Raw genomic sequence first — 23,000 nt, 5'->3', positions numbered from 1 at the left:
CCACACAGCCTATTTGGGGAAATGCATACTATGTGTTCATTATGTTACAATGTAGATATCTATTTTTTATAAAGTCCTTATTTTCAACTTTTTCAAAATATATGCATTAAGCTGTATCAATTTTGACAACCAGGGTTTGAGATTTGAAGGTGACTGTAGCCTATTACACTTGTTTTTTCTTTGCTTTTTATGCTAATTTAAATAAAATCTTAATTCCCGTGAAGTCTGCTGTAATGTTTTTGGCAGTTTTGGGTGCTAAAAACAGTTGTATACTGTTAAGACTGTCCAAATAGTACATGTTCAATAATACATTTAAGGTTTGTTTAGTATGGTTCAGGCAAGAGACTTGAAATGATACAAAATATATAGATATTCCCTACATTGCGCACACTTGTAGGGAGATTGCGCCTCTCAATGGCTCACAGCACAACAACAACCATGTTACTACTGTTGCATCAACGCAACGTCGAGGCACCGAACGACAACAGCGAATAAACCGGAAATCAGTTGAGTGGATGATAAATGTATTGTAAGTGAAGCGCGTTGTAAGGAGATGCGTTTGTATTTAGTTGAGTATCATTTTATACCTATATGGACATGAATGGTGAGATAACGTAATGGTGAAAATTAAAGAATACAATGTATCAAATAGAAAATAAATCATACCTGTTGCATAGCAGAGTTTGTCGCTTTTTCTTGGAGGTCATAGTACCACAGACAGATGATTCCTATGTTAAGGAAGAGTTTATTATATTTTGAGGCAGATCGATCAGGATGCATACCTTTCCTTTATGACAGCGTCAATCAGCGCGTTTGTCCACGCTATACGACACATTTAATTTGAAAATCCTAACCGGACGTAATTCCGTTATCGCTAGCTTGACGCAGCGCTTCCGCCTGTCTCCATCCGACAAAGTTCGGCTGTTCTCGTCTCGAAGCGGCGAAGTGGAGGAGGAGGAGAGCGAAGCATAGGGGAGAACTGGTCGTACTGGGAAGAGGAAAAAGTAAACGACATTTAAACATTTAAACAACAAACGTCAGCTAAAAGCCAAAGCGGCGGGCGGCGGCACATTTACAACTCGTCCTGCTGCCGTGTTTTGGTGTTAAACCCGGTTTTCTGCTCCATGGTTTATCCACATTAGTGTAGTTGTGACATTGCGCCGTGGAAAGGTCTCCTCCCAGTTTGTTGACGGATACACTTTGGCTCCAGTGAAGGGAGACACGGCAGGACCCGAGTGGACATTAACCCGGCCAGGTAAGACCTCCATGTGTCGAGACATCGGCACATTCACGGACATTTGTGCTTTTTACCTGGAGCAACAGTTGGCCACAAGCTGCTCCTATTAATGGAACATATGTGGTAGCTTCAGCTGTCATTCCTGCTAATATAATCGAGCATAACGGATAATTCAGTGACTAACAATGCTTCATCTTGAATTCTGAAACAATAACGCATAAATATGAAATTTCCTTCCATTTAAAATGGGTTTCAACAGGTGACATCTGTGACTGAAGGGTGCACAGACAGGGCTGAGTGCTGGGCCTTCCTGTCCTCATTCTATCCCACTAACACACACACACACACTCCACCTACATTGTTTACCACATAATTGCTTTTTTAAAATTTGGAAAGCAAATACAATTACTGAACACAATATAAATTTTATAGGTGTGTAAACCCCCTTTCGTGATGACAAAGATGAGTCTCTAGACAACATGGATCAATGAAACTCTGGCCCTCGGTGTGATGGTGGACGGAGGCCCCGTGCAGGGTGGTGCCTGAGATGTGTACATGGAGCATCCACAGCTCTGGTGTCCTCTTGGCCATTAGGAGGAGGACAGAACACAGACTAGCCATTGATCAGGCAAACTCATTAGTACTCCATTCACCGCCATCAAAGCCTCCTCTCTCTCTACGCCCATCGACATGAGTGGCTCACACACTTTTGGGTTTGGTGTAACTTGCATCAAGTTTGTGACTGACACTGACCGATTGGATATGAAGGAAAGCATCAGTACCAGATTCTTTGTCTGTGACTCCTGTGGTGTTATACACACTTCAAAGCTGGTGTTAGTTAGGTAATCCTTATTTAAACAGGTGATGTTTATCTCTTTTTTAAGAGAGAGAGAGTGTGATGCCGCTGAGAGATTGTGGCGGAAACATACTCGCAGGGCGTTGCAAGCAGAAACGCAACCAAAGAAATCGATTTTTGCCGTGGTCTTGACACAGTTCAGGTCTATTTGGGAGTCCATATGTTTAGCTTCTATTGTGGTTTGAAGAAACAGCTACACGGATTCATAATGTTTGATTCTGACGTCTAATGAAAGACAGAAAGATCCACAAAACGCTGTCAGTGACCTCGTTCAGCCATAATGACATTTTGTAACTGGTAGTTCCACATCACCTTTTTTACATGAAGTGCAGTGAGGAGTAATACTGATCAGCTGATTAGGTCTGAGAGGTGTTTCTAATATTTTGACCTCCTGTATATTTGAATTGCCTCATTATAATTCTGTAGAACAAGGGTCTTCAACGTTTTTGAGGCCAAGGACCCCCAAACTGATGGAGAGATGGTGCAGGGACCTCCTACTATATATATTGTAGGGGGTCCTACACACATGGCAGGAGTAAGCAGTCTCCGGCTGTTGTTTTATTTGAAATGGAGATGATGACGTCCATGAAAAGCCGCCTTGTCTGGTCTCGTCAGGTCCGGTCTTAAAGCCGTCTGCTGCAACAAACACTGGGCCCTTTGACTGGCTCCATGTTTACATTCACATCCACTTGATCCCCTTGTTTGGATGAATCATGAACTGGGATGTTGTTTTGTTGCTTTTGAAGGTTTATTTTAGGAGGATAAACTAGGAAATGGATTCTGATGTGTGTGATGAAGACGTCAAATGTGATTTTTTTGACATCCAAGGCTCCAGTTTAGACTCATTAAGTTCACACTGGGAACATTTGGAGTCGAGGCGTTTAGCCCAAATTCCAGACGGGCTTTAATGTGATGTGTGATGCATATAAATCAATTAGAGAGAGAGAGAGAGAGAGAGAGAGAGAGAGCATGACGGGACAAAGTGGTCAACAACGGCGTGTTTTAGGCAAGGAGACATTTCTATCACAGGACAACATCCACGTCTTGGCTCGTGTTTGAGGGAGGTTTGACGTTGGTCTTCCTCTTCATCTTCATATGGGTTAAGCGTGTGGAACAATGGGGGAGCTGTTTGGCTCAGATGGTGTGGGAAACGTGGCTCACAGCTGCGGCCCGTCCGTCCCTCCGTCCGTCCGTCCGTGCTGTAAGGACTCGTGTCGTCGTGGAAGCAGCGAGTCTCCTCAGAATGCCGTCCGACTCGATCTGCGGCTCTATGAGCAAGTCACACAAAGAAGACACAGCAGAGGCTCCTCTCTGAGGCGCAGCTTCCTCATACTGATGAGGAGTCTCCTCCGGTTCCGTCCCTGTGTATATGTGTGTGTGTGTGTGTGGGCGCGTGTGTGTGTCTCTAAGCATTTCAAAGGAATTTATTGTATGTACTTTGCTTAATGTTTTATTAGGAAACACACAGAACTGGTTGCCAAATTTCTCCATGGTCTCATCTCGGCCTGTCACACACGCTTCAGTTAGACAGTGATTGATCTGTGAATTGTTCATGATCCAAATAATCATTTAGTCTAAAGAATGCTTTTTCATTTTACTTGTTACAAAACCAGGACACACAAACACACACACACACACACACGTATATTAACTCTTTTTATACGTCACAAATTGAGATTCATATTTCTATACACACAAGTGATATAAGAGGTCAAACTTGAACTCAATCTGTGTTTATGTGTCTGTTATTTAATCAGGTTATGCACAATGCCACGTAGGTAAACAAACCCGTAACCCCACACACACCAAGGCTACGCCAGTCATACTGCCATCTGCTGGATAATCTAATTTATTTCCATTAAAGTAAAAGCAGCTTAGACTTTAAACCTAATTGAGTGAAGGTCAAACATTTTCTCATTCTGCTTGACTGCGATCGGCCACTAGGGTCTGCGTGACGTAACTTCCGTCTTACTGTGATGTCGGTCAATGTCCATGTTGAGCTCTGAAGCCTGTCAATCAGCAGGGACACAACTGTGCTCGTACTAAACGTCGGAAACAAGCAGTGCAGTATCCATCTAAATAAGCTACACACAACAGGGACCTGTCTTGTTCCTCTTCCTCCTCTCTGGTCGTGTTTCTCTTGTAATCTGCAGCTGAACACGTCACTGTTCTGTTCCTCAAAAAAAGGGACAACATGTCTGACAGTAATTCTGTAAAATTTCCCTTTTCCACATCCATATTTCCTCTGTCGTCACGAGCTGCCTCACTTTGCTGCAGTAAACAAGCGTGTAATCTTCGTCTTTTAGCCCTATAGGTTTTGTATAAAAGTGTGTGTGCGTGTGTGTGTGTGTGTGTGTGTGTGTGTGTTGGTACATGGTAGTCACATGGCCCTTGAGTTCCTCCCTGCCCAGGAGCAGATGTACTGAGAGGAGCGACGGTGACACTGCGGATGTTGGGTCACACCCATCTGTTGGTTTGGCAACAGAGTGACTGAGCGTTTACGTGGTTTCATCTCGGCTCAAAATAAACCAACTCAGTTAAATATCCGCTCACCGTCATCACAATTACCCAGACACACGCACTTTATTTTACCTTTCACGGGTTCCAATTTGCAGTTTGTATGAAATATGACAACGTGAGAAGCGGGGACACACACACACACACACACACACACACACACACACACACACACACACACACACACACACACACACACACACACACTCACACACACACACGGAGGCTGTAGAGTATTTTTAGCCTCAGGAAGTAAAGCACACAGTGTTCATGTTCTAATCAGATTCACATCAGCCTCACATGAACACCATCACCAAACAGGAAGTGCTGTCATGACAACCCTCTCAGATAGGTTAGGAAGGTAGAGTAACAGGCTGAACTTCCCATCATTGCCATAAGAGTGTGAAGCTCCCAGAGCAGATGGTCGACGGGCAGCGTTCTATAGTTTATGTGCTGGAGACCACGAGTCGTCTTCATGTCTCAATGTCTCAGACGGACCAACGTGGCACTGTGTGTGTGTGATTATTGCTTGCGTGTATAAGGGCAGTGGAGTGACAGAAGGACAATGAGTGAGGAAGAACAGGGTCAGAGTTATTTATAGATGGATGATGACAATGTGGTGTATTTTTAGTCTTGTTTCCATCTTGAAACTGTCAGGAGGGTTTTTAAGATGACACTGTGACGGGGGTGTGTGTGTCATGATCGGACTGTTTGATCGTTGTTTATGAATCTCAAGGCATTTAAACTCGTGTTACATCACCTCATAAGCCATCAAGTTCAGTCATCCGTCTGGTGTAACTGTTCACCAAATCCCATGATGCTTTGTAACTGGGGTGTGTGTTCCAGTAGATTCAAGTGGAGAGGAGACAGACAAGATTTTACGTCAGTTTCTTTCTGGCTTGATGTTAGAGTAAACTGTTAGGGCTCAGAGGATGAAACACACACGGAGAACAACACAGTAAAGACAATAAACCAGTCAGCTGTCAGTTTCTCCAGCTTTTTCTCTGCAAGCTCTTAAAGGGGCACACACGCACATAAGTCTGATTCCTGTAGGTTTCCTCCCTGTTGTAAATATAAGCGGATTATCAGGCTGTACTGGAATTCTAAATCCTGCTGGTTTTTGTTAACATCGCCTGACTAATAGATCGAGTTATATTTGCCGAAAAGTTCAAGAAATACCTGCAGAAAAACTGTAATTTTGATAGCAAAAATCAAGAATGAAAATAGGACTTACTGGTTGTTTTACCACTGAAACGCCAGTTCCTTCTTTCTGCCACAAGGGGTCGCACTTGGACTGCTCTCTGATTTCACAGCGTCAGGAGCTGCAGCAAAGTGTGTGTGTGAGGGCAAATACAGCAACATGTTTGTCTCTGTGCACCTTCAGATTACAGTGAGGAGTGTATCAATTAATTTAGTTTGACTTAATGAATGAATATCATCAATTAATGCATTTAAAACACACATTCATGACTGAGTCTGAAGGTGTTGGGTAATATTGAGGAAATGCCTGCAAGCTAAATGTTTCAGGCTCATTTCACTCAGCGACAACAATAACACAGTGTTTGCCTTCTGTTTGTCTTTCTATCACGACTAAAACTGCTAATGACTCACACACGTACACAAACACACACTGTCTGCCACCCTGACGTTGCCAAGTAGTCCCAACATGTTCCTGCTCCCCTGTGTGTGTGTGTGTGTGTTGAGATACAGTTTAATTTACAGTTATGAGATTGGTCAGTGAATCATATGGGACTCTGAGCTTTTTGTGAGAGTCTGAGGCTCAGATTATTTACAGAAGGAAGAAGGTCTCTATAGAAACCAGACAAGCCTCATCAGACACCATAGCAACAGGTGAGACTCATACCTGGTGTGCTCTGATGCCGACTGGGCCAACTCATCCAGACATGATGCCACACACCGGCAGCTTCCAGCCTCTCAAATGTTCCGGTGTGTTTCTTTTCATAGCTTCATATCACTGTCACCATAGGGAACATGGAAGATTACAGATGTTATGATACTTTTAGATATTCTTCCAACATGTTTAATGAGTTTCCACCTTTGAAATAAGATAAAAACAGGACCGGACAATCAGACGAACAGATAGATAATTAAATATTATGGTACCAACAGCTAATCTGCGGCTGAGGCAACCGTTATGCCTCAAACTGTAACTGTGCTCGTGATGTGTGGTGATTTGTGGGAACTTTGCTCCCATTCCCTGCATAGCTGAGGTCGGGAGGAATGTCCCGTCAAGTAGTCCCCTCTTTGTGTTCGGTTGGACTTTGAAGGACTCCCACACACAGGAAGACACACCTTTCAAACGCGCCGGTCTTGTTTTGTTGCTTCCCTTTGACATGCACGGCATTTCACAAGAGCCTTTGCCCCAAATATGGGCACATCCTGTCGGGTTAGATATCCAGCTTCCTGCCAAACGGGTCAAGAAATCCTACTGACATCCTGTGAAACTGGAAGATGTTGATGGCGCACAGTGTCCTTGAATGACTGCAGGAGACGTTTAACAGAAGGCTGTTTTTAACATTCAGCCAGTGGAAGTCAGCTCTCTGTCTGTGTGTGTGTGTGTGTGTGTGTGTGTGTGTGTATGTGTGTGTGTGAGTGAGTGAAAGTTGGGTGAACAGAGTGACTTTGAAAGATCCTTTAACTTCTTTCGGGGCCTTTATGCGTCTTCTAGGAAGTTTACTGGCATCCCAAATAAAGACCAGTGTGTGTGTGTGTGTGTGCGCATGCCTCCTCACTTAACGCCCTACTAAGAGCCTCATTTGTGCATGTCTGTGTGTGTGTGTGTGCAGAAGCAAATGAGGTGAACACCTGTAGTCCCGCCTGCATGTCTTGATTGTGCACGTGCTGTTGTTTTGGGACAAAGAAAAACAAACAAGCCCCGCCCCCTTTATGTCTCCTTAAAGCCTCGGGGGCCCCTAAGTTCTTTTGTCTGCTGCCACACTGCGTCTCACTGTGAGGACGGCAAAGACACAGGTGTCCGAGAGAGAGAGAGACGCACAATTGCAGCCTGTCTCCTCGTCCTCAGTCTTCTATCAGGTGCTGCATTCAGGCTGGGAGTCAGATTCATCCATATTCACGGAGCTCTGAGGCGCGTTTGCCGATGATTTATGGTCATTTACTCCTTTCTGCTGCTGCGCTGGAACAAGGCCTCACACTCACACTGAGCACAAACGCTCCTGGTACACTGGCTCCTTGTGCTCTTACCTCTTAAAGTGCATCAAACCAATGTTCCCGTTCCTTTTTTGCACTCGTGCACTCTTATTTTCAAACGCAGACAGTTATCGGATTGTTTGGAACATTCGGCTTATCGGTCTCCAGTACTGCAAGTTCGGCGTTTCATACTCGTGCCATAGGAGCGCACACTCCTGCACGTTGTTGTGCTTCGAGTTGTGTTTCATATTTTCATGTTGGTCTCAGAGATTTGACCTTGTAGACTTGTTGACATATCAGCCTTTGGCCCCTTTGAGTCTCATTCTTTAGTGTCACAAACATCACAACTACGCCATCATCATCCCTCCTTTACATGTTGGTGCTAATGAGTTCCTTCCTCCTTCCTTGTTTTCTCCCTTAACATGACTCCTCAAAGTCTGACTCCCTTGCCCTCCTCCTCACTGCTCGGTTGCCACCCGACTCTTTTCACCCGTGGGAGTCGTGCTCCTCCAGGCTCCCGCCTCACGCAGGCTCCCGCCTCACGCAGGCTCCCGCCTCACGCAGGCTCCCGCCCCGTCCAGTCCTGTTGGAGGTCGCCGGTGCAGCAATGACGATTAGATCCCTGGACAAAAACAATTAGGTCAAGAACTGATAACCTTTTGGATTTCCATTTATGGCAAGTAGCCACTTTTGCTTACGTGACCTCTGACCTGCATTCAGTAATGGATAGGGGAGATCTCTATCACAAACACTACATCTGTGGATTTCAGACATAACCGTGGGATATGTTTACATTTGTATTATCTTTGCATGAATTTATTTATGTTTTTCCTTTATTAAACCTCCGTAGGGCTCAAGGGAAGAGAAGTTCTTTAAAGAGTGCATGATCCCTTATTAAATGACAGGAAAAACCTCCCTAAACTGCTCGTGAGTGTACGAGGGATGAACCCTGCGACCTCAGAGTTCACCCACTTGTGCTCGTGAGGAAGCGAAGTGAGGTGAAGGGAAGACGAGGGGGAGGAGGAGGAGGAGGAGGAGGAGGAGGCATCATTTTCAGGGTGGCCTCAGTGTGACCCGGGGGGGCGAGAGCCTCTCCCTGCAGCTGACGTGTCTTTGAAACTGTTAGACGAGCAGGGAGGAGAAGGGGCGAGGGAGGAGGGAGGGAGGAGGGAGGAGGGAGGAGGGAGGGAGGGGGCGATCAGCCATTCAGCGGCCCTGTGTCTGTTTATTAGCCTGCTTTTGTTCCCCAAAGTCAACGTCTGATTGCCCCTCAGGGTGACACAGCACAATAAGAAGTTTATGAATGACGCAAGACGAGTAAATGAGGAATTCACTTATTTCTAGACTCTCCTGCTCTTCTCATTCTATCTGTCTCTCTCTCTCTTTCTCCACTAATTTCAATCCCAAAAGCCAAAGTACCTCTGACGTCCTGAGGCATTATGGGTATTCTGTGCCCCGTGTATCGTCTTAAGTCAGACTTGCTTCTATTTTGGTTTGTTGGGATTTTCTGAGGTCATGAGATTTGCCTGAGCCGTGGTTCCATTTGTTTTTTTTGTCTCCAAACAGCGAGTGTGTGTGTGTGTGTGTGTGTGTAACAATCACAGGAAAGTATCTGAAAACTCTGTTCATCAGTTTGCTTTCCTGTTATTGTCAATTAATGCCTGGTGTCTACCTCAATTAGATCACTGTTAAATATTTACAACTCCCTTTATCACACTGACGCCTCCATTTTCTGTCCCTCCGTGTTTATTGCGATTGCTTCGTCTTTGGCCTTGTGTGCTGACCTTGTTTGGCTCCCTCTTCCCGCTCGGGCGCTGAGCGAAGGCCTCCAGCTGGGCCATAAATGAATCATAAAGCCAGTTACTGTACGTGGAACAGCAGGCAGTGGAGTTTACCCAGGAAGTGCAACAATGACCTGATGTCCTCAATGTGCATTTTGCAAGTCCTTCCTTTTCTCTGTGTGTTTGTGGTGAGTGTGTGTGTGTGCATGGATGACACCCTCTCATGCAGCTTGTCTCGGGTTGTCACATGCAGTCATCTGTCCACATGCCTGTCATTCTCTGCGTGTCTGTCTGCGCCCCTTCTTCAGAAATGTCCCTCCTGGTTCTGCAGATAATTTGGATCATTGGGTCCTGAACTCGAAGCCTCTAAGTGGAACACGCAGATAAAGACACCATGAGAACACTTGTCTCATGTCTTATCATTCTAAAATTCCCTCTCTCTCTCATCAGGTTTCTAGCAGAGCAGAGGGAGTCTCAGGTGGTTGAGGAGTTGTGGGTTGTCAGCAGTGTGTGGTTTCCCTGTGTTCCATGTCTGGAGCACAGAAGCAAACGCAGCAGATGGACACTTTGTTCAACACAGTGATTAACTAGTAACCTACTTTCCTTCTTCATCTAGAATCTTTAAAGGAACTTCACTGACTCTGCTGTCCACATCAGAGAGTTTTTAAGGATAAAAGGAAAGCAGCAAATCAGAGCTAAAACCAAGAAACGTTTGGTTGTATTGAACAATTACTCCATTAATTAAGAGTTGTTAAAGATTGATGATGTAATTGTTTTACTCCCCACATTCCTCTCTCTGTATTTCTTCATATGTCCTCTGTCCTGTGACATGGAGCCCCCCCCCCCCCCCCCCCTTATCTAAACACAGAGGACACTCAAGTAGAGGAAACTGCCCAGACTTAGGAAACACACTGATATCCAAACTGTCCCATTGAACTCTGACCTACAAGGGCAAAGGTCAACAGTTTCTTGGCAAATAAATTTCACCCCGAGAGCGACGCGGCGGACCAAAGGATTACGTCTCAAATGTCAGGCAATGTGATGCGGGTGGGTGGGGGGGGGGGGGGGTGTAGATATGAGCGGTGCAGGTGCTGGCTCACACACACACACACACACACACATACTGAGCATTAAAACACACCTAACTACTCTAACATTAAGTTCCTCCTCACCAACACTAAGTTTAGCCCGTATTTGCCCAGGCCTCAAACCTCCTGCATCATTAGCTGTATTGTAGATCTAGATTTAATAGATAATGCAGATCCTTGTAAATATTATCTCTCAAACACAAACACACACACACACGCACACACACACTCATTTATGTCATCGTCTGGCTAATCCCATTTCCTCTTGGGTTGAAAAACAAACTGACTTTATGACCTTTACGTCGGTGTCTAATGCACCGTGTGACGTCTGACTTATTACTAATCACCATTCATGCACGCTGTTGTCTGACCCTCCCTGTCCACAGTCAACATGCCAACCAGCACGTCACTCCTCCCTTTATTCCCACAAGTCCCCTCTCATTTTCCTCTTTGCGTTTTTTTATTGCCCTCGTCTCCGCTCCTCCCTGTTTGGGGAGACGAGGGCGAACCAGGAAACGCCGGACCTTTGGCCCTCATATTTCCACCTTTGCATGGCTGCGGCAGTAATGTATATGCAGTTAAACCAGCTCAGTGGGCGGAGGCTGGAAAGAGTGAATATGTTTGTTTATTGTTCCATATAGGCAGGGCAGTGTTAGGGCAGAGATGGAGAGCCATTGTGTAGTATCTCCCCTCTGCCTTCGTCATGAATAGCAGCTTTCAGAGGCGACCGGGGCCGAGGCCAAAGGCAAAGCGACTCACAATAGCTTTAAGTTTTATGGCATTTTCTGTCGCCGGCTGCAGATTTTTGGCACGGTCCCAGTTGTAACATACGCACAGCTGCACAACTTTTGCCCGCTGCAGTTTCACTCGCGCACTATCTTTTCAGCCTGGGTCTCAATCGCAGGCACACATCGTTCCTCTACAGCAAACCCTCTATTCATTCCTTCCCCGGGTCCCTTTCCAGCAAACTCCACTCGGGCCGCACTGAGCTTTCTTTTGTCTCTCGTGTCTGACAACAATGCGGTTTGTTTTCTGAGGGCAGAGCAGAGAGACGCTGCCAGGCAGTCTCTGCCTGGGTCGACCCGTGTCTCCTGCGTGTCACCGTCTCTGCGTCTGCGTGACGTCTGAAGGGCATTATCTGCCACAGTCCTCTGTTTGTTTTGGCCTGCTCCCTGCTTGATAATGGCCCATTACGGTGGAACCAGAGGCTCATAGGCACCTCAGTGGAAAGTGTAGAGACCGGGCTAATCTGGACGATAGCCAGCTGGCATTCACTCTACTATCTGTGAGCTACTTTGACGTATCCTCTTTTAGTTTTTCGAAGCTAAAACCAGCTCAAACCGCTGCACAGCACAGACCCGTTGGCTATTTATAGTCGCATGCTGGAGACTCCAATGACGCCTCTGTGCTGCCGTCTTTGTTCTAATGCTGTAACCACTACGGAATCACCAGGGGACGCGTCCGCAGATTGGTGGAGGCGGTGAATGTCTCACACCTCTGCTCTGCCCGTCCTATGGAAAGAATGCGAGAAATTCAATGAGCTCAATGAGGAGCAAAGTCATTCTCTCTCATGGAGCTGGTCGTTCTTTGTCATCATGTGATTGTCTCAGTGTTTGTTCATGCAACAGGATGATTAGATATGACATCAATGTTATTAGATTCATTCCCTTCAAGCAGTTTAGCCATGACTTCATCTGTACTAAACTACTAAACTAGCCTCAGAGGAACACCTTCATTATGAGTATGAAACAGAGAGGATCAAAGAGGGTTTGGGGAGGAATTAGCAAAACAGAAGCTTAGTTGATGATCGGACCACCTTAATTAATTCAATGTTCCAAACTCCACTCCAGAGTTATTGTGTCTGTAGTGTCAAGGTGGGAGGAGGAAAGTCTCTGAGCTCCAGTGAGCTCACCTCAGAGGAATGACAAGAATGTGAGCAAAAAAGGCCAAAGATGGAGCTTTCAACTGACGATGACATCAGAGGCCAGTGAGGAGGAAGGGGGGGTGGGGGGCAGATATCCTCTTTAGTCATGCAGGACACAAGAGCGAAATTCTGCACCCAACTGTGTCAAACTGTCAAACAAAGAGATAAAAGATGTGTTCTTGTAAAAAGTCAACAACTGCTGGATCTTGCAGGAGCCAAGCAGAGGAGGAGATAGCAGCTCGTACTAGCAGGGAATCAAAACAAAGTGGGTGCGTTTCAGCGTCAGAGAAGGTGTGGAGGAGATTGTTGTGGGTTTCTTCAGGCATTTATAGACCTTTAGCTAAGTAAGAGAACATCCTAACCTGTCCTAACCTGAGTCTTTACCCTTTAGTGTCTGACACGCACGCCAAGCAGTTAGAGGCATGGAAATAGTCTATGATTCTAACTACTTTGATCCGGCTATCGCGTCTGAAGACATGATCATTAGCACGCCTGGTTTCTCCTCATAAAGCTCTTGGTCTGTAGCCCTCTGCAGACCTGCTGCATCACTACATTTACTCTATATTCCCCCCTAACATTTACATCTCGCTGCACCTACACTTAGGCTCGCACAACTGATCATTTACAATCCCGACAATCAGCCAACCAGGGGGGGGCGACCGCGCAAAGCTCCCAGAAAAGGGCCGACTCAGTGCTTACGCCAACCGCGTCTCACAGCTTGACTCACCAGGGGAGGAGAGTTACAAGCTGTCCGGAATTTGGGTCGGAAAGAGGACCAGTCAGTGTTTATCTACCCACCGATGAAACTAACGCACTCGTTGGGAGGAATGACGATAATTAAGTTTGCTAGAAACTGCAGCGCGGTTATGTTGCAGCGCTACCGTGCAAATCTAAATTGAGCGAGATTAGCCAAGTAGTTGGATTGTGGGTGCACGGTAGGATGGCCCTGTCTTGATTGTCTTTATCACTGTTTCTGGGTCATTATGTCAGACGGAATCCTCCTCGCCACTGTACCCAACACTGCATGTGTCGCGTAGTCATGTTCGCACAATCATGTCCTGCATGTCGCCGTGTTTGAGGACACCGATAACCTCCCTTGACTGTTATCTCGCGGTTCGTGAATAGCTTATCTTGACGTGCTTTTTAAAAAACCCAATGTGCTTCTCAATCGAGGTCATAACAAATTGGGTCGACTCGGCGGAAACTCGTCAGGCGCCGTGCTCGTCCCTGCTCCCTGAGGAACAAGGCATCATTCAGCAGACAGGAATGAGCCGGGGAGTAATTGCACATGAGTTTAGGATTTAGAAATCCCGCTGCAATGAGCCGAGTCTGGTCTGGTGTCTAGACACGGCGCGTCTGTGCTACAGTACGCTGGATTGTCTCTCATGCTGTCAGAGCAGCGAGCGTACAGGTCTGTGCACAACCACTGAGACTGAGAACCTTCTGTGCAGGGGTTTAAGGGTTGTAGCTTTTACTTTTTCCAGGTGATACAAAAATAACAGAATCCTTTGCTCGTGGCGTCATCTCTTCAATCTACAACGTTTTCCAATGAGCCTTTGTGCAGCCGTGTAGCTTTTCCTGGAATCTATAGTCACGCAAAAATAATAGATGCCCTTTAGCCAATTGGAACAGAGCACAGTTCTTGCAGGCTTACATCAATAAAACAGAGTTCCCCTGTGTTCCCTTTGTACGGCGTGTGCTGGGTGGGGTCCCGTCAGCTCGGCTTATCTCAGCGGCCATACCTGCCTGTGCAGGGTGGTGCTGCCTGTCTTCGTTCCCCCGAAACCAAACAAGATCCCGTTTTCTGCTTCCCTCAGCTGTCTGCTCTTGTGCTTGTGTGCAGCTGATAAGCCGGCTCCGCTTACTGTAAAGTGCAACTGTTCTGGTGCCACAAGTACCACAGAAAATCAGACTTGCAGAAAATCAGACGTGCATCAGAGAATAAAGTGGAATGTAAGTGTTGCTTGTTTTTGTATTTAATTAGTAGGCGATTGTGGCTTCTGGAAGATTTTCTAGAGTTCGTCTCAGGCCTGGCTTGCAGGAGCGTTATGACTTATTCAGCAATGTGACGTCTGAGTCTGTCCTCTTCCCTGCGTCTTGTTTCCCATGTGGAACTCTCAGCAGCGGTTGGCAGACTGACTGAGGCGTAACAGAGTAGCTGAGTTGCTTTTTTTTTTCCTGGTGGGAAAGCAGGGATTCCGCCCCTTCTTCGCAACGGACAAAAGAAAATCACCAAGGTCTGCAAGCGGCTCGTAAACACAATCGCACTTTACTCAGCAGCCAGGACTGATGAGTGTTGAGTTTGATAAGCACGGTAACCAAGCGACAAACAAGTGAGTGTTTATTGTCAAGCAACAAGGGGGGTTTGCACCGCAGCCCTGATCTGATCTGACTCCTACAGAACAGCAGCGTTGGGTCATGTGTTAGGTGAAGTGTCAGACGCTTTCTCATTCAGCAGGGGAAAAAAAAAGCTGACTGGCAACCGCTGAGGGCGAGGAGGCTACTTTTAGCTTGGCCTGCAGACTGGGAACGTTCTGCCTGCTGAGAGAACAGGGAGGAGGGGTGGGGGGGGGGTGTACACGAGAGAAATTAGAGAGGTGTGTTTGTGTGTGTGCATGTGTGTGTGCGCGCATCCAACCAGTATTCCAGGCTTGTGGCTGGGTCTCAGGTCTTTGAACTCTTTATTCAAAGCGGCAGACTTCTCGTCTAGACTTCATATATCGCCTTTCCCTAATTCACTGTTTCCATTTGAAACACGAAGGACTGCGGCGTCGCTTCTCCGCTGCTATAAAGTCAAATGCCAACTGGTTGTAGATACTTCAGCGCACGTTTAATTAGGTCACAGGGAAAAGTGCTGCAAGTGTGTGAAGTAACATGCAAAGTTGAGTCTCTGTGCATGACCGGCTGTTTGCTTGCATGATGGCCGTCCTGCATTCGCTACAATAACACCTCCAATATGCAAACGCTGCGAATCGTTTCTGTCTAAGATCCACACTCCCTTTCACCATTAAAGACATCATTCTCAGTAAAATGTCAGATTCAGTCACCATCTATTCTCAGCCGTGTCTAAACCTTGTCGGAACACTGAAAACCACCGAAGAAGACGACGTTGTGCTGAGCTATTCTTTTTTCGATGCCCAGACTGGGATTTGCATGCCGTGGCGTCTTCATCCTCACCTCTTTCACCTCAGCTAGCTTCAGCCCAGGCTCAAAGATCAGTGACCGGAGCAGCAGCCGCAAACCAGAGGTGTCACGTTACGACAAAACGCCGTCTCCTTCTGAAGCGACGGGACCACACGCACCGTACGGGTTCAAGGCGATGACTCTCCTTTGTGCCCCTTTTTAAAAGATGACGTTTAGGAGAGTCAGCAGCGAATTTAAGAGTTTTCTTTACAGTATGGTTGTGCACTCTAAGGGACACCCACACACACACACACACACACACACAGATTTGTATCTAAGCGTTGATGTTAAAAGCACTGAGTCATAATGGCTCCCTGTTCTCGGGGCTTTGAACACGGCTAATGAATTGCATGTGTGTGGCTGGATTGTGTGTGTAAGTTACTACTGAGCAGTGGGGCCACGCTGCTCTGTCAAGTAGGTGGTCTGTGTGAGTGTGTGTGTGTGTGTGTGTGTTGTGATAGGGTGGGCTGCAGGGGGGGTGGTCTTTTTTTCCGATCTTCTGAAGTCAAGTTTTGCAAGGCATACGTGGTGGCCTTTAATACCTCACACACACACACACACACACACACACACACATGCACGCATGCACGGGTGGGCAGAGTGTGAGTTTCAGTCAGACTGGTGGTGCTGGTAGAAGCTGGCAGCACATCACACGTCTCCACTGAGGTGACTCATCTGGGCCGGGCCGTCTAAAGGAGTCGCCCGCGTGCGCCTGTGGGCCCAAAACCCCAGCCTGAGCCTCCTTTTTTCAACGTGCTGCTCTCAGATCCTCACTCGCTGTCACACGGTGCGTTTATGTCACACTGAGAGTTGCAGAGTGCAGATTCCAGTCGGGGTCCCAAAAGAATAATCTGTAGTTCCGTGTGGTAGTCAGTTGTAATTCCGGCTGTGAGAGCGTCAGAAGCTGCTGAAGCTCTTCATCAGCTGCAGCAGCCCAGTGATTCACCTCCAGTTCAGGCTCTAAACTCACAGTGTCAGTGAGACGATGATGATGAGGATGTGATTCTCCTGCTTCGGTCGTGCCTGCAGCTCTGTTCTGTGATTAAGAATCATATTTTATTAATTGATTGTCGTCTGGGGGTCAGGGTGTTTAAACTGACGTCACCAGTCTGTCTTCATTTCACAGGTATCATGTTCCCTCGGCTCTGTTGTGCTCTTTCCCCTGTGGAGCCTGTTTGCTTTCCTGATGTTATCTCTGTCTTCATTGTTGCACCTGTGCAGTAGCTCCTGTCGCTCATGTTAACACATTACACAATTTATAAACTGTGCAATATGGCTCTATTGCTAAAGCCAGATGGTGCGTTTTGTTTTATTATTTTTTAATCTTGCAGCAGTGAATTATCTGCTTAGAAACGCATTTAAAGAATGTTTACTAACCTGGATTTACTGCAGAAGCATTGCGTAATCACTACTAAGAACTCAATACTACATATGGGGAATCTAAAGTTGTCGCCTGGTGCTGGATGCAGATATTAAAATACACAATATGTCACATTGATGCAGAAAGAAGCAGATTTAAACTTTGATTGGACCTGAATTAGTTTCCTTAAGCATGTAAACATCCTTCTCCTCGTCCTCCGAGTCACCTGTCTCACCTGTCTCTCCTGTCTCACCTCTGCATGCATGTCTTCGCCCCGGCAGACTGTCTTCCTACGCTCTCATTACGCAAATATGCCGTGTGTGTGTGTGTGTGTGTTTGCGAGACGGCAGAAAGTCTGATTGCTCGACAGTGAGAACATATTGAGAAAAAAATTGGAAGAAGTTGTGCCGGAGTGTAACGTTTCATTCAAACAGAATGAAAGGATTCTTTTTCTCCTCCCCTGCCCTAATCACCTTATGGCGCCTGGCCTGTGATGACTAAGCTGTGAGTGTGTTTCCTCAGGATAACTTCAAATGGATGCTTGTGTCCTTTACATTGTGCCGCGTCGCCTTTCATGTCTCTCTTTTATGTTCTTCAGAACGGCTTAGCTCATTGAGTCATGTGCCGATTGTTTTCTTAAGGAATTTCTTATCTTAAATGTAAATCAATAATCAGACTCTCCACAGCAGCGAAGACAGAAAATGGAGAATTTCTCTCCCCTGCTCCGCCTCTGGCCCCTTTCTTCCTCCCCGCTCTTTCCTGAAACAAATGAGGAGCCGTGACATCCCGCTGCAGCATCAAAAGCTTCTGCAGACACTACATCCTGCCAGACAAATGAAGCCTAAACGTGCTGTGACTGATTGAAAAACGAGTCTCTATTTACAGCTTTAACGTGAAATATGTGCTCAAGTGTCGAGAGTAGTTCAGGTGAGTCACATGCGGTGGAAGGATTTTGATGTTTTTATTGCCAGGAACCTTTGCTGGGTGTGTGTGTGTGTGTGTGTGTGTGTGTGAGCTCTAATGATGCACTCCCTAGTTGTTAATGTGAATGAAACAAACAAGTCACAAGCCTGCAGACGTTTGTTCAATTACACAACTTCTGAGAAACGGCAATTTCAGTTTCCTGTTTCCGAAGAAAAGATAGTTTTGGAGAGAAGCACGAGAGAGAGAGAGAGAGAGAGAACAGTAGGAGGGGGGGGGGTAGTTATGGAGTGTAGGATGTGTCCAGACGTGTTCCCATCCAGTCTGTAAATGATTAGCCGGAAGAGGAATTACAACTCCGAGCCTCTCCGGTTTTATTCCTTTACCCCGGTGCCGTGAACCCTTCACTCACACACCTACACACACACACACACACACACACATGCCAAACACTGAAATCTTTGCTTTTGTTACGTCAACGTCCTGCACATTCTCACAGTGGCCGTTGCCGTTTTGTGCGTATCAGCTGAACGCACTGTTACAGATGGTGTGAACAATGGGGCATTATTTAGCTCTGTTCAGTTGCCGGCTCGCTGCACTGTCGAGACTCAAAGTGATTAAAACAACCAAAGAAAAAGCTCAACCTGCAATGAAACGTCACTTCAATCAGTCAAATACTATTTATAGAACACTTTTCATACATTGGCTGCATCTCAAAGTGAAGACAAAAGATAGTAAGCTACAATTATACGCGTAAGTTTCATTGTAAAGGAATTGTCCCTTTGGCGTTTGTTGTTGTGTAGTTGCATGGGTGTGTAGCAGCTGTGTGCGTCTTAAGTGTTTGTCCGGATGATGATGATGACATTCTCTATCTATCAATCCTGTTTATGACACGGGAACTTACAAATACACACAACTTCTCTGTGATGTGCCCAGAGGCTGTCGTCATCATAACCGCAGTCATCCTCTTCCTCTGGAAAAACAGATCGACTTACGAGTATCACCAAGAATCTTCTCTCGAATGTTTTTCATGCTTTCTGCTTCTGTTCTTTATTACAGTGTTGCGTTGCTCAAGATGTCTTCGAAGGCTCACAGTTCCAACAACATCGCTCAGGCCCGCAGGACGGTGCAGCAGCTCAGCATAGAGGCGAGCATTGAGAGGATAAAGGTACAGCAGACCACTGAGGGATGATGTAGCCTGAGCCGATCAACATCTGGGATACTTTAGGACTACTTGAATACTTGAATACTTGTTCATTATGCTTGTATGCAAGTTAATGTTATTATTGGAAGTTTTCATTCAGTGCAAACACAATACTAACCTGGGCATTGTAGCCAATCACTTGCTGTTTCCAAAATGTCAGTGTCCAGTGCCCTGGAAGCCTTTCACAAAAATGTTATTTTCCCCAAACTTACAGAATATGATCCTCGTGTCCTGTAGATGCTGCGTTTGGAAATTTTAGAGGTCTAGCTCCTAAATTCACCAAGATATGGGCATTTTAAAAAACAAAATGATTTGGTCCATGTATACACTGTCGTTTTGGGAAATCGGACCAAAAATTAAATATTCCCCAATCTTACAGAATATGATCCTCATGTCCTGTAGATGCTGTGTTTGAAATTTTAGAGCTCTAACTCTTTATTTCACCGAGATATGGGCATTTGAAAAAAACAAACGATTTGGTCCATGTATACACTGTCGTTTTGGGAAATTGGACCAAATTTTTGATTTGGTCCAAACCTACAGGAAATGATCCTCATGACATGTAAATGCTGTGTTTAAAATTTAAGAGCTCTACTCCTTAATTTCATCGAGGTATGCTACCTGTCCAGTTTCTTGGTTGACACTGAGACTCGAACCTGCGATCCTCCAATTCCCAGCTAAGAAATCTACAGTTTGAGCCGCTGCCTCCTCTGTTGCTACACTGACATTTTAGGAGAATAGGAGCAAAAATTAAATCTGCCAAAAACTTACGGAATATGATCCTCTTGTCATGTAGACGCTGTGTTTGAAAGTTTAGAGCTCTAACTCTTTATTTCACCAAGATATGGGCATTTGAAAAAAACAAAAACGACGTCATTTTGGGAAATTGGACCAAAAATTTACTTTGCCCCACATGGACCAAATCCTTTGATTTTCTAAGAAGCCCATATCTTGGCGAATTTAAGATTTAGAGCTCACATTTTTAAAAACACAGCATCTACAGGACACCAGTATTGTTTGCTGTAAGTTTGTGGCAAAGTTAATTTTTGGTCTACTTCCCAAATGACAGTGTATACATGGACCAAATCGTTGGACTTTCTAAAAAGCCCATATCTTGTTGAATTTAAGAGCTAGAGCTCTAAAATTTGAAAACCCAGCATCTACACGACACCAGTAGTTTGTTTGAAACATCACTACAATCCAATTATTCATTATCACTTAATAATTTTTGCCGTGTCATTTTCCTACACTTTACTATTTCGAATAATATGTTGGATGGAAAATCAAAGGCAAAGTGTCGATGCTATTAAATTGTGGGTTTTATTGTCGTGTTATTTGTGAACAATAAATGAACTATACCACCACCATGTCCGTACTTCAAGTGCCTTCTGAGGGGAAAAGCTGAATCTGAATGGGGCTTTGATACAACAAACAACTATTCCATAATAATCAATCTATCTGTTTCCTCCTGTGGTTCTGTAGATATCTAAGGCGTCTGCAGACCTCATGAACTACTGCGGCGAACACGCCAGGAACGACCCCCTGCTCGTCGGCATCCCGGCTTCAGAAAATCCCTTCAAGGAGAAGAAGCCCTGCACTATATTGTAGTGGACGCCATTTAGCCTTTATGTGTTTGGTATTTGGTTATTAATGTTGCTGTATTCTTTGTCGGGAGGAGTGAGAGGTGGACTGTGGTCATGTATCACATTTTCACCTCTTCTCTAACAATTCAGCCATTCAACCACTAATTTCTCAAAAACACCTATTCATCATGGGTAGAGCGGCATTGTGTGCCATGGCTGCCTCGCTCCTTTTGTTGTTAGCTGACACTCTTCTCTCACCGTTCACTTTGACCTCTGACCACTAACAGGACTTTGGCTGCATGAGTTGCGATGGTGTAGGATTCACAGTTATTGGGGTTTTACTTATCAGTTCTGGACTTTGCCCTCATCCGTCATAGAGATTCAACGACTTTGGGCTTTGACTGTTAATCGTGTCTGTAATCTCACAACAATGGATTCATGCAGCCAAAGTTTCCCTTCATATCAAATTTGAAATGGATAATATTTACTTTGATTATGCTTACAGACCCCTTTGCCATCAGGATTTTTGTCCAATTTGGGGCTCAGTGTTTACATAGAGGTTCATTGAAAGTGTGAGGTACAGTTGCCTGGGGCAGCCACGTCCCTACTTCTGGCCATAACACACTTGCTTTCCACTGTGCAAACACGTGTGCACAAGTAACGTCTTGTGCATCCTGTGGCCAAAAAAAGCTATTTTGTGCTCGACCGCCAAAATTAACGCAACGCTTCTCACAAGGGGCAATACTCGCAAGAACAACAGGGGAAGTAGAATTGTAAGGACAGACGGCACAAAGAAGAAGTGACAGGCAGACAACAATGGCCGAAAGAGAAGAAGCTCTGAACTTCTCCACGTACGATTTATAGTGGCACGGCTGCTGCTGCTTTTTCCGTGGTCCGCTAGGTTGACCACTTGAATGTCGCCATGTTTGTTTACGTTGTGCTAAATTGGGAGTTTTCAAAGAAGAGTTTCTGGTGTCAGTCTGCCAGGAATTATTCCCCTCTGATCTGCCCCCCCTCATGGAAATTGAAGTATGTTGAAGCCCTAAGTTTGAATATCGAGGTAATAATATATAACGTAAGTATTCTACATCACATCATGGCTGTAGCAGCACATCTGGTCTGTGACAATCCAGCATTTTCCCATCTGGTGTTCCCAGGGTGATTATATGGAGACAGTGTTGTCTTTTTGCTGAGTTAAGTCATTCCGCTGAGTTCCACTGAAGCATTCTTACTCTAAGTGGTTATCAATCATGGTCCCGCGGTTCCACAGAAATTCAGCAATTTCCTCTGAAAAGTTGAAATTTCAGAGGTACTGCACGCTAAGGACAAGAAGCACGCCACCCAGCTGTTGGGACAAGCGTTACACAGAACTGTGAGTCACGCCAACGTATTCACCACAACAAGTGTCTTAGTCCAGCACATGTGCACATCGCTGTCTTAAAATATTGTAGGTGCAGGTTGAGTTAGTAGTAGTAGTGTGTGTTAATTATACCAATCTCCCAAACTGCTGTCATGTATGTGTTAAAGACTAAAGCCTTCACGTTGGTTGGGGCCCTGCATGATAACCTGGGGGACTTCTAGAACAGATTAGGATCATATACATTCAAATGTTCTTACACTCTGAAGCCTTACTTACGTTTGCCTGGTATGATGAAGAACACTCTTGGTTTTACTTGATTGGAGTATACTTGGAGTATTTCCTTTAAAAAAAAAAGTTTCTATTAAATGTTTTTATCTGTGATGAAAGTGATTTGTAACGATGTTGTGCCATTGTTTTGTCTCCATGTTGTCACTAGCAAAACAAGTTTCATTGTATCTGACTGCCTGGTGCTCCAGTGTTCAGCTGTTTTGGTATTGTTGCCTTCTCCAAAGGGTATCAGGTCTTCAGATCAGCAAGATCGAGTGTTATTATTATCAAATTGTATTTTTACGATTGTCTCTAACAGTCAATCTTTATTACTTGCAATAAATCATTCCTGTATGCCTCTATAATAACCAGTGGATAGATTGTCATTGCCATATCATCATTTCTGTCCATGTAGCAGTGTAGTGATGGCCTTAGTGTACCGTTGACATGCTGACTGTGAGGATTTACATTTTGAATATTCCTTTATTAATATACAAACCTTTGTATGGCGTTAACTACGATTAATAAAGTGAAGCATTCCTACAGTACAA

The 23,000-nt window shown here is 45.3% G+C and overlaps 1 protein-coding gene across 2 annotated transcripts; it reads left to right on the top strand.

Moving 5' to 3' along the window:
* The first annotated feature begins 905 nt into the window (after window positions 1-905).
* gng12a (guanine nucleotide binding protein (G protein), gamma 12a) lies at window positions 906-23,000 on the top strand. 2 transcript variants are annotated; one of them, XM_076145057.1, is made up of 4 exons: window positions 906-1,004; window positions 1,143-1,255; window positions 19,095-19,203; window positions 20,722-23,000. In XM_076145057.1, the coding sequence occupies exons 3-4, from the start codon at window positions 19,111-19,113 to the stop codon at window positions 20,845-20,847; spliced, it is 219 nt and encodes a 72-aa protein (XP_076001172.1). In that variant the 5' UTR covers window positions 906-1,004; window positions 1,143-1,255; window positions 19,095-19,110; the 3' UTR covers window positions 20,848-23,000. The 2 variants fall into 2 exon arrangements, with proteins under 2 accessions (XP_076001172.1, XP_076001173.1); XM_076145058.1 differs by lacking the exons at window positions 906-1,004; window positions 1,143-1,255 and adding an exon at window positions 14,358-14,524.

This window comes from Genypterus blacodes, unplaced genomic scaffold (genome assembly GCF_046128005.1).
Source record: "Genypterus blacodes isolate CSIRO-AG114 ecotype Tasmania unplaced genomic scaffold, CSIRO-AGI_Gbla_v1 ptg000029l_1, whole genome shotgun sequence".
Lineage (NCBI taxonomy): Eukaryota > Metazoa > Chordata > Actinopteri > Ophidiiformes > Ophidiidae > Genypterus > Genypterus blacodes.
Note: the sequence above shows the minus strand (reverse complement) of the source record. Positions and strands in the feature narration are given on the sequence as shown.

Excerpts from the sequence above, each read along its gene's own strand:
- gng12a (XM_076145057.1), top strand. The coding sequence starts at position 19,111 with ATGTCTTCGAAGGCTCACAGTTCCAACAACATCGCTCAGGCCCGCAGG. Across the intron at positions 19,204-20,721 it reads CGAGCATTGAGAGGATAAAG|ATATCTAAGGCGTCTGCAGA; the intron begins GTACAGCAGACC and ends GTGGTTCTGTAG.